We start from the raw sequence: 19,867 nt of genomic DNA, 5'->3' as shown, positions 1-19,867 counted from the left end.
CAAATCTAGCTATTCAAATCTCGTAACGGCTCTTTTCTGCTTCTTCCAGTTGATTACTTAATAGATTAACTGACTTCAATCAATCACTTGATCGATTATGAAGCCACTATATGTTCACGAATTCCTTCCAATTGATTATCTAATTGATTAAACTCCTTGTGAGGAAGCTATTATGCTTCGCGAAAAAACTCCTCTTGATTGATTTTTCTGATCGATTAAGATACTTATTATTTAGAGAAGAAAAACTCTCAATCGATCACCTGATTGATTGGCGTAGCCCTTAATCGATTGCCCAATTGATCCAAAACCTTTCCGTTTCATGAAGAAAGACTTCCAATCAATCACCTGATTGATTGACTTTGGACCAATCGATTATCCAATCAATCGATTTCCCAACCCTAATTCACTTAACCCGAGTCAAGGGTTTCCTTTCCCAACATCCGATCGAACATTTGATCAACCGTGACCTATTGAGAATTTCTCACCAAGTGTCTAGTCAACCTTTGACCCACTTAGACTTTCCATCTCATGGCAACTTTCCGTTAGATTTTCAATAACCAAGTGCAGTCCTCCTTGACTCACTTGGACTTTTATCTTGCCTAACCACAGTTAGGATTTTATTCTTACCAACGTGAAATCCTCCTTGACTCACTTGGACTTTCCTTTGCCTAACCGTAGTTAGGACTTTCTTTGCCAATGTGTGGTCCTCCTTGACCCACTTGGACTTTCCTTTACCTAATCACAGTTAGAACTTCCCTTGCCAATGTGCAGTCCTCCTTGACCTACTTGTATTTTCCCTTACCAAACCCTCGAGTTAGGACTTTGCCTTACCAAACCTCTTGTTAGAACTTTACCTTGCCTAACCCTCGAGTTAGTGCTTTGCCAGTTAAATATCTAGTTCTCCATGACCTATTTGACTTTCCTCTCACATATCATCAAGTATCTAGTCAAAATTGACATACTTGACATCTTTCAGATATTTTCTAAACATATTGTCCAAATATCGAAACTCAAACTTAAATCCACTAGAGCTTAGTTAAACTGGTCAACCTTGATCCAAGGATGATTGCACCAATAATCTCCCAACACAAACATGAGTTGAAAATTATGGATTGATAAATCCAGGTGGTTACTCCATAAATATAGTTTCCTCAAAATGACCATTAAGGAAAGCATTAGAAACATCTAATTGTCGAACAAGCCAATTAGAGCTAACATCAATCAATAATAATAGTGTGATAGATGTAATTTTGATAATTGGGCTAAATATGTCATTAAAGTCAATACCTGATTGTTTATTAAATCCTTTGACAACAAGTCGAGTTTTATATTGTTCAAGAGAACCATCAACTCAATGCTTAAGACAAAATACTCATTTAAAGCCCACAATATTTATAGAGGGAGTGCGTGAAACTAGACTCTATGTTCTATTATGAAGAAGTATATCAAATTATATAGTCATTGTACTACGCCAATTCAAATCCTTATTCGATTGTGAAAAATAATTTGGTTCGACAAATTTTGAAGAGGCCACCAAAGCTCGTGGAAGAGGATATTGATTTGTGATTGATGGGCATCATGCATAGATGTCACTTAAGGGAAGTATGCGACAATGAATATTATCATTTAGATCACTTGTTGATGGTGATGAGGAAGTAGACTGACATGGTGATTTTGTTGACAAACTTGTATTATTTGAGGATCTAGAGCTAGAAAGCATATTATCTTCAACTAGTGAGGCTTCTGAGATTGGAGCAGCAACTTGAGTTGATTCCGATGGTATAGGGAAGTTATTAAAGAGCTCCAAAGCAGGATCCAGGATGTCATCATTTCCAATAATGTTAGGTGGTATCAAGAAGGTGTTGTAGGATCGAAAAGAATTTAGATATCTACACAATGGTATGATATTGACCACTTTGGGCCTAAGCCCTCATGGTTTTGCTCTTGGGTTTACCCAAAAGGCCTTATACCAATGGAGATATCTTTTCTCTTATAAACCCATGATCTTTTTCATGTGTTTTCAATATGGGACTATGTTTGCAACCTTGCAACCCCAACAATCCCCCCCACCCCCTCAAACAAAGGACCATAGGTTTCCCACGTCCGATCCTCAACCCACCAGGTCTTCCTGCTCCTCGGTCCACCCGACCTACTAGGACTTCCTTGCCTAGTCGCAACTAGGACTTCCTGCCTGGTATCTGGTCCTCTTGATCCGAACATAGGAGCCCCCACTTTCTTTATTTGAGGTTAATATTGTATCCACACGTCTTAATCAGACCATAGCTCTTGTGCACAGTCGGCGGTTAAACCTTCTGGCAGTCCGGCTCTGATACCAATTGTAGGATCGAAAAGAATTTAGATATCTCCACAATGGTATGATATTGTCCACTTTGGGCCTAAGCCCTCATGGTTTTGCTCTTGGGTTCTACCCAAAAGGCCTCATACCAATGGAGATATCTTTTCTCTTATAAACCCATGATCTTTTCCATGTGTTTTCAATATGGAACTATGTTTGCAATCCTAACAGGTGCCACCTGTATCTGGAGTAGAGATTGAAGAAGCTGCTAAAAAGGGGAATAGAGACTCATTAAAAGTAACATGTTGTAAAATATATATTTGTTCTGTTGGTATATGCTGTTGGGATATACCCGATATGGTGTGTGCTAAAACATGTTTGTAAACATGCATAACAAAAAATAAAACAATAATAATTCATAAATTATTACATCACACGCACCATACGCATACAAGGATACAGCATAGCAAACATGATCGCATAATTAAATTTTTATGAAAAGTAAATTTACGTTAGGTATACCTTACGGATGACCTGTAACGAGAAGGACATCAATCGTAGCGACGTTATCGAACCTCGCCTCTATTCATATCCATGCCGAGCTCGTTAAGACAACTCCTTGAGTACAAGTCTCTCCTTTGGAAGTTACTAGCCACGAGCGAAGAAGAGGGATCAAGAGGAAGAGGAAGAGAAGCACACAAGGAAGAGATTTCTTCCTTGTGGTAGTCACGACAACAAGGGGAATGACTTCCCCTTGTTGGCGGTGGCAAAGAGAGAGGGGAGAGGGAGAGGAAAAGAGAAATTGGGTTAAGGTTTTCTAAAAACCTTACAAGTCAATTAATGATCTCATGTGTATAATTTTCCCTCAACCATATCAATATATATCCCTTATTAATGAGTTGGATTAGAAAGCCTAAATCTAACCCATTATCCCTAAAAAAAATTAGCTCATTAACCCCTTGGTTTGGTTCATAACTAAATCAAGTTGGTTCATGACTAATTCATAATTAAACCAAATATGGTCCAACTCTTCCATAAGAGATGTGACCCATCCGCGCTTCCATTATGACAAATATTTTCATATTTATCTTATATACGATCCAACTCTTCCATAAGAGATGTGACTCATCTGTACTTCCATTGTGACAAATATTTCCATATTTGTCTTATGTATGGTATCCTATTCTTTAACTGGTTTTACGTCTTTTAGAGACTCGTTAGTGTGTGTGACCCAATAGGTTTCTGGTTTATCTTAGCCATTCATAATTAAGTAGTTAATCATAGAACGATCATGAGTGGCACCTAGTAGTATATCATGACACCCAATTAGTTGGAAAATCATATTTGATCTTAGAATTAATTCTAAACCTTTCAGCAACTACAGTGAGTCGTGCCTCATTCCTTTCACTCGTCTTATACCCACTTGGTTCAGGACATAGTCTATGTGTCTTGTCCCCACTAGGCTGACTACGTCACACCTACCCTAAGTAATACTTCCTTATTCTGTGGATTCAAATTACTCGTACATGTGTACAAGAGTCTCATACTCTTAACTTGTGATGCTTTGGCTGAAGACTTTGAGTAATAATCCTAACGAGTGGCCATAGGGAATACGTCTACTCGCAAGGAGCGGTGAATCCTCTGTAGGCTATCCAAACACCTTCGGACACTTCAACTTATACCCAATCATCCCGGGTCCATACCTCAATGAGATGCTTGCTTAAGATGTCAAAGTATGTCTCCATGACCAAGATGAGTTGTATACCTCAAGTCGAAGGAAACTTGCACTTGTATTACAGTAAGAACTTCACAGATATATCTATATATATGTAGAGAATCATATGAAGTCTTACAGTGAGTCACTTCAATGAACTAGTTATCATAACCAGCATCCACGTTTAACTCTCGACATCTCAATATCTCCAGCCAGTGAGAAAACGGCTGCTTGGCCGAATCAATGAGTATAACCTGTGCTAGTCTTACAGAATTGATGATGTCCGAATGCATCAATTTGATGACTAGAAAAATTTTAATATATTCATAGTTGCGCATGTAGAGATAATCACTAATTGCGATCCAATCACAAATTCTCTCATACTATGAATTATATTACGGACATTCAGTAAATGATTTTAAGATAATTAAACATATAATATGCTCTCAAATAGTGAATCTATACTTATTAAATAAATAGAAAAAATCATAAGGTGATTGCCTTAGGACATCCCTCAAATTCTAACATATGCAAGCAACGATACTCATGGTGCAAATTACTATAACTAAGAAAAACACATTGAAGTGAACGAGAGTCAAGTTTATATTTAGAGTAGGGGTTTAACAATGAATAACATGCATAACCAAAAATATGAAAAAAAAAAGTAAAGTCAGAAGTATGATTATAAAGTTTTTCCAAATGACACTTATGATTGAACAATGAGATAGGAAGTCGATTTATGAGATATATCACAATATAAACAGCTTTATCCCAAAATTTACACGGAATTGATGACTCTGATGAACAATCCCACAAGAGAAGATGACAACGAAGAGTTTGATATTCGTCTCCCCAATCAAAATAAAGAGAGAGAATTTTATGATTAAAATATCGTTTAACTTGATTTTAAAAATTATAAAATATATCTAATAAATCAGATTTTCTTCTCATAAGATAGAGCCAAGTATATTTGCTAAAATGATTAATGAAGGTAGCATAATATTGGAAACTTCGGTTAGACAAAATAGGTGCAGGGCCCCAAATATTCGAATAAATTATTTCAGGTGGAAAATTAGAAATATGATCGAATGAAGAGAAATGTAGCTTATGACTTTTAAATTCCATACAATCCCTACATGAATGAGATGGAGAGGAGGTAAAAGAAGTAGATAAACCATACCTATTGATGATTGACTGAATAATGTGAAGAGAAGGATGATCAAGTCGAACATGTCAAGTTAGTTTATTTGTGCGTTCACCAATAAAAATTTTGATTGAAAAACTTTAAAGATAGTAGAGGTCATTTTTTATTCTTTCATAAAACACAATAGTATCTATTTCTCTATCTTTTATAAGATAATGATTATGATACAATTCAAAATAGAGATTTTTATAAAAACAAAACTGGCGTGTGGAGAGTAAATTTTTAGTAATAGATGGAACATGAGAGAGTAAATTTTTAGTAATAGATAGAACATGAAAAGTATTACGCATGTGAAAAGTATGATTAAATAAACAAATATATGTATTTTCAAAATTAATAATTTGTAAACATGAACCATTGTTTATTTTAACCGTACCTGAGCCAATAGCCTCCTTATCTGCTTCTCCAATTTTCCGTTTGGAGGCTGAGTTCATTGCCAATAGGGCCTTCTTCCACACGGAAGAGGAATTACAAAAGTTTCTAAGGTGGGCTAGCTATTGATTGAATTGAGAACCTAGTCTCCATTTTTTCTCCCATTGTTAAAATTATCGAAGATTCAAAGCCCAATTTAGCCAGTTCCGAGCGACATTGCTGTTAATTATGAGGCTAAGGAACAAAAGAGAAGAGAGTGTGGTGAATTTTTACATATTGATATTGACAATCAATCAACCAATAGTGGATTATCAGCTACTTATTAAGTAATGCATGAGGCATGCAAAAGGAAGTCATACAGCGATCCAATTTGCTGCCACTTCCTTATCAGTAATTAAACACTAAACTGTGCCAAAATCTTGGCAAATCACTTGACCTCGACACTTTAACTGTAACTTCGCCGTCTTCTGTTTTTAGCATCATCAGCAGCTTTGTTAATCATCGTTTAGAATCTGCATGGCCTCTCAAGAAGTTGATCAGCCATCAATTTTCCAAGCGACATGATCACATGCAAAATGAGATAAAATATTCGCATATCCAGGCATCAAAATCCATGCAAACTTTCCCACTCACACGTCACTGGCACTATTAATATTTGTCATTCAAAGGCGATCCTATTTAGCTTACGACCTGATTCAGCCGGTTTGCTTGATCAAATGAAAAAGTTGTTCAAGGTCGGAATGGGCACAGTTTGATGTCTCCTCCAACTTAAAAAATATGATTGATACACACTCAATTAGCATAGCCAAGCCCGAGCAGCTCATTGTATTCATTCGTTTGCATATTTAATACTACATGATTAGTCGCAATTATATGATGCATGTTCGTGGTAACGAATGTCTTCGGTTGGAAGGGCATGCATTAGTCCATCATCCAAAAGGCATTCATCCAAGTCATCATCTCTCTTAACGTGATGATGTAGGTCGAGCATAGTCATTTTATAATCATCTTTTACTATCACCATCAAACAAGTTGAGGACTCTTTTCTGATTGTCCAGGCGGACCACCTTAGTTATTACCTGGTCCAATCGAGCCCCATCAAGAGCAAGCTATCTTTGAACACGTAGCTCAAAAAACTTGAGCAATAACCTTATCATGTCTCACTTCTAATACCGTGCATAGGCACAATCCTGTACGTTATGTTGTCCTCTCAATCGCATGAGGTGACTGATGAACCAAACAAATTGACAGATTCGGCCTGTCCGGTCTAAATATTATGGCATTCAATTCAATCCATATATATCCAATCGGTCAGCACATGGTTTCGCATCTCTCTCTTGGCCCATGGAATGCGTACGCACGCACATATCCATATAAAAATTACGATTGCTCACTCCCGTTTCTTTGTGCTCGAGTCCAACACTGTCACTTGGCATCCGAAAAGCTTCGATCTCACGTATTCCTTTGGCCTGCAATGCTGAACCCCATGAGGCTTATCAAGATGGTGAGGAAGTGGCAGAAGTTGGCCGCCCTCGGCCGGAGAAGGATCAAGTCGGAGAGGCCCGAAAACAGAGACGGTGAAGCAGGGCCGCCGTGGTCTTCGACGGTGGCCAGCAAGGGGCACGTGTTCGTGTACACCGCCGACGGGAAGCGCTTTATGGTGCCGTTGAAGTACCTGAGCAGCGGTCTCTTTCGGGAGCTACTGCAGCGGTCGGAGGAAGAGTTCGGCCTGCCGGCCGACGGCCCCATCACGCTGCCCTGTGGGGCCGCATGCATGGAGTCCGTCATCAGCTTCCTCCACGGCCGGGGCAACAGCAACGCGGAGAGGGTCGTGCTTGATACAATCAGCTGTGGCGGCGGTGTTGGACGATGCACGGAGGCGGCCGCTGGGAAAGGAGGAGTCAGCCAGCATCTGATCCTCTATGGTTTTTGAATAATTGATTAAATTGTAGCATCATTTCCGGAGTCCCTCCGTCTTGAAATTGTATAAACAGAGAAACAGCCTCGGATAGGTGGTCAATTCTGAATTTAACTCAGGGAAATAGTTTCCCAATCGAAAAATAAACAAGGGAAAATTTGGGACAGTGGGTTTGAATGTTTGCATCATAAATATATGCAGTGTTGTATATAAAAAAGCCGAATCGAATTGATGTTGACTGTATTTATCAATTAAAAATGTAAATGAACAATAGTCCAACTCAGTATTAGCCTAGCTTGATATTCAATGTTCGACTTGTTGTCTAAAAATCTCAGCAAGCTTAAACTTCGATACGATGGAGCTCATCGACAAACACAATCAGCTAAAACTTTGTTTCGTGAACAAGAAATATAGCTATTTATTCAACTTTGGAGGATTGGAGGAGTAAATCATGTCCATCTACTCTTGTCCACTTATAAGTTAATCCAATAGTTTGGTTATCCCTTAGGTTGAATTGCTAGCTATTTTATATAGTAAAAAGTGATTATATCCATCTTGAATGTTTCTTATAATCTATTTTCAAGTTATACAAAGAAAGGTAAATCATAGATCAATTTATAATTGATCGTTAAGTTAATTAGAGGATGAAAGAATTTTTTTTAAAATATGTATATATCGTTGAAAATTGATTTACTATTTTATTATAGTAAATTTACCCATGCAGTTTAAATGATAAACAAGTGTACTACTCTTGTGCATATATCCAACTTAAGTGACAATTTTTTCAGGCCGGGTTGGAAAAGCAGCTAGCAGCTAGCAGCAGAGCAGTGGGGGCATGTATGCATCATCAATTAAGAACAGCCAAAAGTCAATGAACCTCTACTTGTACAGCACCACATGTTGCTCTCAGTATATTTTTATACTCATTAAAAATTAATCGGAGTATTTATCAGAGCAAATAATAAACATAAAGCATGATTCTTATCACGATTCACAGACAGAAAACTTTTCCCATAACTAATAATCAAACGGTACTGGCTCACGTGAAAGCCCTGCAGATGCAATCGTGCATACTTTACGTTATGAAACTTCCATTCTATGGATGAACAAATTAACTACTTTTAAGGTCATCCGTAACGCTGCGTTAAAGTGACGTTATAATATTATTGTAACTTTAACACGGCATTGCAGAACGTTACGTTAAGATTAAACGCTTGAACGTGTTCAGTGATCTGAACGCGTTCAAACTGCATAGGGGTGGGCCAGGGTGACCCACTCCCATGCTATATATATATTTTTAAAAAAATTATAAATTTTAAAATTAAAAAAAAGGCAACAGATATTTAATTAAAAAAACCAACGGCTAATTAAAAAAAAAGCAACAGCTGTTTAATTTATAAATTTTAATAAAACGGTCACTTTTTAACGGCTAATTAACGGCTAGTTTGAAACTTTGACTATAAATATACATCCATATGTGCACATTTTTCATTCCCACTCACTACTTTTTCAATTTTACTCTCTAAATTCTCTTCCCATCTATTTTTTCAAGTTCCTATCATCTTATTTTCTATCCGAAATGGATGAAAATAATAGGACATTTTTTACAAATTTCTTGAATTCTACAAACAACTCGCAAGAATATTCATCTTCCCAAAATCCATAAATTCTACCAAATTATCAATACCCATATCCATTTCCCAATATGCCGTTTCCTCCACAAAATCTTCAAAATGTCCAAGGTTTTGGAAATTCTATGAATCATCTGAATTATGCCCTTCGAGGTCCATATCAATCGCTTTCAGCCGAATATTGGCAAAACATGAGCCATCCATATTTCATGTCGTCGGTTGTTCATGGATATGGTACCCCGCACACAACTGGTATGTCTTTCACTCCTTCAATGTCGAATGAACCTGCAACTCCGACTTTTGTCCCGGAGACTCAACTTTCCGACCGTGAATCCCCAATTGAGGTGGTCAATTTAGAAAAGGCGGTTTCAAATGCTGAGGGTACAAGAAAGCGTTCAAGTTGGACAAAGGTTGAAGACGAGGTCTTAGCGAGAAGTTTTGTCACTATCAGTGATGATCCAATAATCGGCAATGATCAAAAGGCGGATGCTTTTTGGGGACGGGTTGCAAGCTACTACAATGAGAATCTTCCTCTAGGTTCAAACACCAGAAATGTAAATGTTATACGGTCACATTGGCACAATACAATCCAAAAGAAGGTATATCGATTCAACGCAAATTACAATAGTATTTATAGTTCATATCGAAGTGGTCACAGTGATGAAGATATATTGAGGTTTGCATACGAAAAATATCTATCCGAAAACAATGGTGTTGCATTCAATCTCGAACATGTGTGGAGAATTGTCAAAGACCGTCCAATGTTTACTCTACAGTCCGTTGATCACTTTGTGGCCACAAAGAAGACGAGGACCTCAGAGTCAGGAGCAAGCAACACCTCCTCCAACCAAGATGTGAGTATAGACTTGGATTATGAAGATACTCATCCAATGGGGCAAAAGGCAGCAAAAAGAAAGGGAAAAGACAAAGTAAAATCGACCATGGAGGATCTGACAGTAAACTACAACAATATTATCACAAAGTTTACTGAGTACACAAGCGTGAAGAAGTCCGAAGTCGATTTGAAACAAAAACAACTCGAAGTAGAGGAGATTAAGGCAAAAGCTGTATTGTCCAAATCTAAAGCTAAGAATCGTCGCTTGAAGTTGAAGGAGTACGAAATATTGAACAAAGACACCTTGCAGATGACAAAGGAGCAGCTTATCATACATGAATGTCTATGCAAGGATATTAGGTCGAGATGGAATATCTAAATTATTTACTTAACGTTCATTTTCTAGTATTATTATATTTTCGAGTGATTGTAATTTTTAATTATTGTATTTCTCATTTCGATTAATGTAATTTTTAATTTCGTTTTCTCACAAACATTTATTTTATTTAATACATATATTTAAAAAATTAATTTTATTTTTGAAAAATAATAAAATTTTATTTTTAAACGTAAAATTATTATTAAAAAATAATAATAATTTAAATATTTTAAAACATATTTATTTAATATGGTATAATGTTAAAATGAGTGAGTGGACGGTGGGACCCATGAATAATGAGTATTAACGTTAAAAGGGATTTGGGTGAAAGAATGATGTTATTATAACGAGTATGTGACAGTGAGCCCCATACTTTTTGGTGATGTGGTGGGTGTTATAATACTAGAGCATTGTGGAGGCTCTAAGTCGACGGATCATCACTAAATCTCAAAGACTTGAAAAGAAGAGGACTGTACACGTCAAAAATATATTAATAATTATTTATCCTCATAACAACGGTTAAAATTTTCAACGGTTAACTAAGTATTTAAAACTTGAATTTTAACTACGACATATGATAAGGAATTTTTTTAATGAAATGATAATTTAAAAAATATTGGTCATAAAAATTTTTTATAGATCGAATTGATCATTTTCAATATTAATCAGTTGAAAGAGTTAATACTCAAAGTAAAAAAAAAATAACTTATAAAAAAATAAATATATATCATCAAAATGTACAATTATATAAAAGTAATCATGAAATTTCTTATGTCACATCTGATGAACTGTCAGATTTGGATCGAGAATCATAGTAGCGTGCATGTGCTAACTCAGGTACCATCTCTCACTCTTTTTGTAACGCGTGTTGGTTGCCTACTCATCCCTCATACTTGATACCAAAGTTGAGTTATCAATCAACACTATCCATGATCTATGTCCATATTGTTCGTGTCTCCCAGGGCCAGCTTGAGGCATGTCACCAGAGGTGATGGCCCAGGGCTTCTGATTTTTAGAGGTCCCAAATATATATATATATATATATATATAACAAGGGGAAGCTCCACCTGTCGCATGCTTCTTAATTCCTTTATACTTTTCGCACTGTTATTTTTCGAGCTAGATTCTTCTTTCCATCTTCTCAATAGTGGTCTCTATAAGATCGAAAAGTGCTAGAGGGAGAGGGGAAGGGAGGGGGGGGGGGGGGGGGGGGGGGAATAACGCTCGTGGTTAATTCGTTCGTTTTAAAAGAATCGATCAAAGATACGCAGCGGAATAGTAAACATCAAACACAAATACCAAGATTTTACTTGATTCGGAGTCTATGACGACTCCTACTCCAAATCTCGCACGTAAGAGTGCTTTCGATGGGCAATCACTATAGCTTCGGAAATTTACAAATCAAAGTACACTTTAAATGCAATAAATAAAAATAAACCGACAAGTAAGAAAAGATAATTTAAGGTTTCTGGTTGTCAGAGTCGAGTTACGACTTTGCCAAATCATCCTTTGAGCAGTGCGCAGTAGAAAGATTGCTGAAATCAAAGATGCGTAAGGCTCAGCTCGCGACTGCCTTAAATAGCTCGTTGAGGGCGACTCCAGTTGGGATTTTTATCTTGAATTCACAGCGTCAATAAACTCCACAGCTCCTGCTGCTTATCCACCCGAAGGCGCTTCTAAGCTCCATGGAGAGCACCCTCCATCCAACGTCCAAGGTGCCTCCAGCAGTCTTGGAGGGTGCCTTCTACCCTGTTGTGCGGAGTCTTCGATTAATGCACCCGAGGCCCCCTCCAAGCTACATGGAGAGCGCCTTGGGAACTATTCATTCGAGGTTTTAAGCCCTTTCCACTCCCTGCAAGATGTGTTAGTCCAAAAAATCAACCATACCCTGCAAAACAAAGTTCTCACAATATAGACATGAAAAATAAAGCTTTTGACAATCTCCGGACTATCCGGTTCTGACTCCGGATTTCGCCTCCGAAAACCCTAGGTTGAACTGATGCCCACTATTTCCTCTTCGGGAAACACGTCCTCACCTACTCCTCTCAGGAGAGTTTATCTATTGCCAGATCGGTCCTCTAGACTGCTTGAACTTTCTGCTTAGGGTTACCAATCCCTAAAACCTAGGATTACCGCCCCCTAGGGTTTTCCATAGCCTAGCGTTACCACCCCCTAGGGTTTTCCACCTGCCTAACCGCAGCTAGGACTTTCTATCACCTAGGGTTACTACCCCCTAGGACTTAGAGTTACCACCCCTAGGAGTTTCCACCTGCCTAGAATCCACTAGGACTTTTACCTAAGAACACTTAGGACTTTTCTTGTAAGCTCATTCAAATTTGTTAGATCACAAGACAACTTAACTTTGGACCTTTTGACATAATCAAAATCCAGGTTTGATCGTCAGATGCTTCCCGCACTAACAATCTTTCCCTTTTTGATTATGGCAACCCAGTTCAAAGTTAAGTAAAATAACAATAAATAAAGGAATTTAAGAGCATAAATATAATAATTTGTAAAAAAACTCCCTTATGCTCCTTTCATAAAAATTATGTTAAAATTTTTAACTTTCACTTTTCTCTCCCCCTTTGACATAAATTAAAAATAATACTAAGTAGAGAGAAGGTTGTTTTTACACGTAAAGATAGAAAAAAATATTTATTCTATTTAACTTTAAGCTCCCCCTAAAGGTAGCACTTAAAAAACTTAACTAATTTTTAAGCGTTTGAAAGTGAGTTAGCTTTTTCAAAAAACTTAGCTAAACTTAGCTTTGAAAAATATTTAGCTGGAAAAAAAAACTTAGCAAATCTTAAGTTTTGAAACAGTCTTTGCCCTCTTTTTTTTTTTAAAAAAAAACTTACCTAAATTTTAGCTTTGAAAATAATTGCTTTGATAAAGAGTTAGAGAAAAACTTAGCTTTAACAGGATTTTGATGAAAAAGATTTTGATAAAACATTTAACTTTAAAAAGAATTTCTTGTAAATTTTTTTTTGATAAAAGCTTAGTTTCAAAAAAATTGATCAAAACATAGTTAAGTTGTAACGCCCCGGCCCGGGCGGGCCCCACCCGGACCGAACCAGGAACAACACCATAATTACCTATTGGTTTGATGACTAGCTCCATAGACCACTGGAGGTCCTTTCAGCGTGCTTTGTCCTCACTCGCACGTACCCTGGAAAACTTCCCAGGAGGTCACCTATCCTTAGATTTCTCCAAGCCAAGCACGCTTAACTTTGGAGTTCTTAAGTTTGGGCTTCCGAAAAGGAAGGTGCACCTTGGTGATATGGATAGTATCATCTAACCTTTTAAGTCATATTTAACCAGAATCTCAGAACCGGGGTATTACAATCACCCCCACTTAAAGACACAACGTCCTCGTTGTGTAACCACAAATCACACCACAAACAAATCCCAGAATCTCCCTCGCTAGGTGGTGCCCTGGGTGCTCCTACCACAGGCGCACTCACGGTCGCAAGGTCGCTCTGATACCATCTGTAACGCCCCGGCCCAGGCGGGCCCCACCCGGACCGAACCAGGAACAACACCATAATTACCTATTGGTTTGATGACTAGCTCCACAGACCACCGGAGGTCCTTTCAGCGTGCTTTGTCCTCACTCGTACGCACCCTGGAAAACTTCTCAGGAGGTCACCCATCCTCAGATTTCTCCAAGCCAAGCACGCTTAACTTTGGAGTTCTTAAGTTTGGACTTCCGAAAAGGAAGGTGCACCTTGGTGATATGGATAGTATCATCTAACCTTTTAAGTCATATTTAACCAGAATCTCAGAACCGGGGTATTACATAAGTACTTAGCTTTATAAAGATGTGGATAAAAGCTCAGTTAAGTACTTAGATTAAAAAGGATTTTCATAAAAAACTTAGTTAAGTACTTAGTTAAAAAAAAATTGATAAAAAATTTAGTTAAGTACTTATCTTAAAAAAAATTGATAAAAAGCTTAGTTAAAAAATTTGTTTTTCTAGAAAAAATATTTAAACTTACTTTTTCAAAAAATATTTAAGGATTATTTTAAAAAAAAATGGTTAAAAAGGAAAATTGAATTTCCTTTAAACAAAAACTTTAACCTTTCAAAGAGCAAAAAGAAAAGTTTAACTTTGAAATTTTGAAAAAGAATACTTTAACTTTTCAAAACAAAAAATTAACTTAACTTGACTCCCTTTACTCCCCTTTGATTAATGCCATAAAAATATTTTGAGGATCCTAGAGTCCAAGCATGTATAAGATAAAAAAAATGATCTATTTTTCTAATTTTCCAAGGTAGTTTTCTATTTTCAAGATTTTCCATCTCACCCGTTCTAAGTTATCAAACATGTAAGACTTATGAGTTTGTGTGAGAAGGGGTTAAGTTATTTTAATTTTATCAATATTTAAAAATATTGAATTGAGATTTTAAAATATAAGTTTAAATTTTTAAATTTTAAAATATAAGTTTAATTAGATTTAAACATTTGACAATAACTAAAATTTTGAAGCTTTTGAAAATATATTGAAAATTAATTAAGTTTGAAATTATAAACTTACATATTAATTAAGATTTTGAAAATCTAAGAATTAATAATTTGAAAATTAATAATTAAATAATTAAGATTTTTGAAATTCATTATGATTTTGAAATTAATTTTGAGATTAATTACGATTTTTAAATTAATTATTATTTTGAAATTAATTATGAAATTAAGTAAGATTTTGAAATTAATTATGATTTTATAAATAATTATAATTTTGTAAATAATTATGATTTTGAAATTAATTTTTCAAAATTAATTAAGTTAATTTAATTTAATTTAATTTTAATTAATTTGGGTTTGGTTAACTACTTTAAATTTAGGTCCATCTCACCCTTTTCTAGATTTTCAATTAGGGAATCTTAATAATTTTGTGAGATGGTTAATTTAATCTTCAATTTAAATTCCAATCTCAGGATTGATTTACAATTGAGTTAGACTAAGATTTTACAGTTAATCAATTAAATATTTATTTCAATGATTGACTTCTAAGTTGTGGCGATGCACTAGTCCTTCTTGGGTATGAGATCATCCACCACTTCTAGACAAAGCCTTTCAAAAAAATTGGATATTTAATTTCCTTTCTGAAACTCCTCAGTCTAACTAGTCAAGTGTGAATTAAGCCTAGGTCCTTATCTATCCTAGTCTAAGCATGTATAGTGAAAGCAGTAAAGCAAGCATCAAGCAAATCTATCTATAAAAAAATAGTCTTTCTATTAGCTCTTCCTGGATCATAGCCTCGATAAGGTCTATCAAGATAGTGAATATGATCCTTGGGAATCCAATATTGATCAAGTCCAACTTGATTAATCAAGTTAGACTTGGGGACCCATGCTTGAACTAAGTTTCTATTTGATCAATTTACTAATGATAAGTAGGATCTAAATCTTTGTTTGACCTTGTATCCAAGCCCAATTCAGTTGTATACGACCCTTTGCTTTCCAAGAATCAGATCAAGATTCTTAGAACCCAAAGTAAACCATTCCAATGAGTCATTGAGTTCTTTGACTTGAGTTCTCAAATTGGAATTTTCTTCTTGAACTTGCTCAGTCAAAGAACTTGAGTTACTTGCTTCCTTAAGGGATGCTACCTCCTTTTGGATTGACTTGACCTGGATGTTGGATTTTTTCAATTTCTTTAATAAATATGAAACTAAATTTTGTAAATCATCTACATTAGTACCAGAAATTAGAGAGCTTACAATATGATTAGGCCATTCAGAAACGGATATGGATCTGTGGCTTCTCTCATACTCGGTTTTTGATTCGCTCTCATATCAAAATCGGACTCGGTTTCGGCAATGTACGCTTGTACCGGTAGAGCAAGGTAGCTTGCTTGCTTGCTTGTGTTCTTCTTCATCGGACTCTTTCGATGACTCAGACCACATTGCCTTCAACGCCCTCCTTCTTCCTTGCTCTGGTTTAGACAGTCAGGCTTATAGTGTCCCTTCTTGTTGCAGTCGTAGCAAGTAACCCCAGACTTGGCCTTCGTGTTTGATTGAGTCACCTTCTTCTTTTTGCACATTTTTTGTACCAATTTTATGAGTTCAGCGATAATCTCATTGTCTTCTGAGTCTGGTTCATCTTCGATCTCGGGTTCGATTCGGCACTTGATTTTTGGTTCCCGCGTTTTGCTTGTTCTTGCAATCAAAGCAATACCTTTCTCGGCCGGAGTAGTATTAGTTTGTTCATGAAGCTCAAATTTAGAAAATAATTCATCTAATTTGATTAACGACAAATCCTTAGACACTTTGTAAGCATCTACCATGGATTCCAACAAGGTGTTCCTAAAAAATGCATTTAATGCATACCTGATGACGTCACAATTTTCAACCTTCTGTCTAATCGCGTGGAGTCCATTCAGTAGATCTTGTATGCAAGCATGAAGCTGACTCACTGACTCATCTTCCTGCATTTTTATATTATATAATTTATTCAAAATTAAGTCTCGTTTGCTTACCTTTGTGTCGGAAGTGCCCTCGTGCAGCTCGATTAATTTTCTCATAACTCCTTTGCACTGTTGAATGGACCAATCTGGTTCAGCTCTTCTTTGATTATGCCACATTGGAGAGTGCAAGTTGCTTTTGCATCAGCTTCAATCTTCTTGCAGGTTAGTGCGCCCCATTTGTTGCAGGGGACGAGGACTCCATCTTCGGTGGGAAATGTGAATCCAGTCTAGATTATTATCCATATTTCCACCTGAGTCTTCAGATGGTACTCCATTCGACCCTTCTAATAACCGAAGTCTTCGCCAGAGAAGAGAGGCGGGCGGGCTGTGTTATACCCTTGTTGATGGGCCATTGAAATAGAATCTTGTACACAAGAAAAAATGAGAAAACTTGTTCCAAGACTTGGTCTTGGATTAGTAGTGTGGGATAATAATTTTAAATAAGCAAGCTCTAGTGGTGTTGCACTAGCTTCGAGAAAAAAAAATGAATTTTTAATTGCGATAAAATGATCAGAATAAGGCAATTATACCAACTCTGATTAAATAAAATAAAAGAATTAATACAACGAAAACAAATTACTTGAATGGTGGTTTCACGGATTCGAAGCGACCTCGCTCTGATATCAATTGTAGGATCGAAAAGCACTAGAGGGGGGGGGGGGTGAATAGCGCTTATGGATAATTTGTTCGTTTTAAAAGAATCGATCAAAGATACGTAGCGGAATAGTAAACATCAAACACAAATACTAAGATTTTACTTGGTTCGGAGCCTATGATGACTCCTATTCCAAGGTCCGCACGTAAGAGTGCTTTCGATGGGCAATCACTATAGCTTCAAAAATTTACAAATCAAAGTACACTTTAAATGCAATAAATAAAAGTATACCGACAAGTAAGAAAAGATAATTTAAGGTTTCTGGTTGTCGGAGTCGAGTTACGGCTTTGCCAAATCGTCCTTTGAGCAGTGCACAGTAGAAAGATTGCTGAAATCAGAGATGTGTAAGGCTCAGCTTGTGACTGCCTTAAATAGCCCGTTGAGGGTGCCTCCAGCCTTCATAGAAGGCACCTCCACTTGGGATTTTTATCCTGAATTCACAGCATCAATAAACTCCGCAGCTCTCGCTGCTTATCCACCCGAAGATGCCTCCAAGCTCCATGGAGGGTGCCCTCCATCCAACATCCAAGGCGCCTCCAATAGCCTTAGAGGGCACCTTCTGCCCTGTTGTGCAGAGTATTCGACTAATGCACCCAAGGCGCCTCTAAGCTCCATGGAGGGTGCCTCAGGAACTATTTATCTGAGGTTTTAAGTCCCTTTTCACTCCTTGCAAGATGTGTTAGTCCAAAAAATCAACCATATCCTGTAAAACAAAGTTTAGCACAATATAGACATGAAAAATAAAGCTTTTGACAGTCTCAGGACTATCCGGTTCTAACTTCAGATTTCGCCTTCAGAAATCCTAGGTCGAACCAACACCTACTGTTCCCTCGTCGGGGAACGCGCCCTTACCTAATCCTCTCAGGAGAGTTTACCTATTGCCAGATCGGTCATCCAGACCGACTGGACTTTCTGCGTAGGGTTACCACCCACTAGGACCTAGGGTTACCACCTCCTAGGATTTTCCATAGCCTAGGGTACCACCACCTAGGACCTAGTGTTACCACCCCTAGGGTTTTCCACAGCCTAGGGTTACCACCCCTAGGACCTAGGGTTACTACCCCCTAGGATTTCCAACTTGTCTAACCGCAGCTAGGACTTTCCATCACCTAAGATTACCGCCCCCTAGGACCTAGGGTTACTTAGGACTTTTGCCTAAGAACACTTGGGACTTTTCCTGCAAGTCCATTCAAACTTGTTAGCTCACAAGACAACTTAACTTTGGACCCTTTGACATAATCAAAACCTAGGTTCGATCGTCGGATGCTTCCCACACCAGCAATCTCCTGATTCCTTCCTCGCAGTCGCAGGTCTACACTCTGCAAGAGATCTTGTTGACCAATATTTAATGGTCTGAAAGATGTTAGTTTTGGAGGAAGAGAGTTGCCAAACATAGTTCCATTTTGGGAAAAAGAGTTTGGATTTGTGCTCAAAGAGTAAAACTTGCCAGCTTCTGATAACTGTCAAAAGGTTTGAGACCATATTTAGGAATTTTTAGCCACAGTGGAGGTGATTTACTGATTTTCTTTCTCCCTTCCATAGCTTTAGTTGGTGGATGATTTAATCTAGCTGTGATGTCTTCTTCTTTTCTTTCTATTTGCAGAAAATACTCCTATTTGAGTTAGGGACTCGGTGTCTGAGTTCCTCTAGGAAAAAAAGTTTGGATTTGTACTTGAAGAGTAAAAATTGCTGCGAGTTCCATCTCTCAGTGATCCTTGCCTCAGATTTGTGGTTTGACTGGGATTATTGCAAAGGTGGCATCTATTGATTACTTCAAGTTTAAGCACAAACTAGGTTTTATTGCTCTTTCACTATTATTTTCACTACTTGTTTGTTTTGTTGCTACTTGCTAGCTTTGTTGTTGGTTTTTTGTGTTTTATTTTTCACTTGAAATTTGTATTACAAGCATGTTTCTAAAGAAATATCAATCCAGGAGTCAAAAAAGAAACAAAAGAAAAAAAGTGGAACAAATTATTAAAACTTAGAAAGGTGCTCTTCATAATTTTTTAAAACTAACTCTTCAATTGAAGATTCAGTTGATGAATTATAAGAAGAAAGTAAAAAATATTTAAATGATTATGCAACAAATGAGCAACATCTGAGTAATCAAGAAAAACTAAATGATCATGTAATCAATGAGCAAAAAGAATTGATAGAAAATGATGACAATAATCATTCAACGAATGAGCAAGAAGAATTGAGAGAAAATGATGATAATGATTTAAATGTAGAAATTGATAATATAATTGAGAATGAAAATGAGTTAGAGAAAATTGATCATGTTTTGGATATATATGATCCAAGATCTTGGAATAACATTGATAATAAAGCAAGAGATCTTTTGGTAGAGAAAGGCCCCATAAGAGAAGGTAATATTAAGTTCACTATAGATGA

General features: G+C 36.9%; 2 protein-coding genes across 2 annotated transcripts; both read left to right on the top strand.

Annotated features, from left to right (window-relative positions):
* Positions 1–6,954: 6,954 nt before the first annotated feature.
* Positions 6,955–7,737, top strand: LOC121973148 (auxin-responsive protein SAUR68-like). The gene has a single exon (XM_042524734.1). It carries the CDS (start codon positions 7,061–7,063, stop codon positions 7,517–7,519), a length of 459 nt encoding a protein of 152 aa, XP_042380668.1. The 5' UTR covers positions 6,955–7,060; the 3' UTR covers positions 7,520–7,737.
* A 1,472-nt stretch (positions 7,738–9,209) lies between these two features.
* Positions 9,210–10,349, top strand: LOC121972249 (glutathione S-transferase T3-like). Its single transcript, XM_042523940.1, has one exon. The coding sequence runs from the start codon at positions 9,210–9,212 to the stop codon at positions 10,347–10,349; it is 1,140 nt and encodes a 379-aa protein (XP_042379874.1).
* The last annotated feature ends 9,518 nt before the right edge of the window (positions 10,350–19,867 follow it).

The sequence above is a fragment of the Zingiber officinale genome, chromosome 4A (genome assembly GCF_018446385.1).
Source record: "Zingiber officinale cultivar Zhangliang chromosome 4A, Zo_v1.1, whole genome shotgun sequence".
NCBI classification, from domain to species: domain Eukaryota; kingdom Viridiplantae; phylum Streptophyta; class Magnoliopsida; order Zingiberales; family Zingiberaceae; genus Zingiber; species Zingiber officinale.
The sequence above is the reverse complement of the archived record's forward strand: the minus strand, read 5'-3'. Positions and strand labels throughout refer to the sequence as shown.

Coding starts and splice junctions, on each gene's coding strand:
- LOC121973148 (XM_042524734.1), top strand. CDS start 7,061: ATGCTGAACCCCATGAGGCTTATCAAGATGGTGAGGAAGTGGCAGAAG.
- LOC121972249 (XM_042523940.1), top strand. CDS start 9,210: ATGCCGTTTCCTCCACAAAATCTTCAAAATGTCCAAGGTTTTGGAAAT.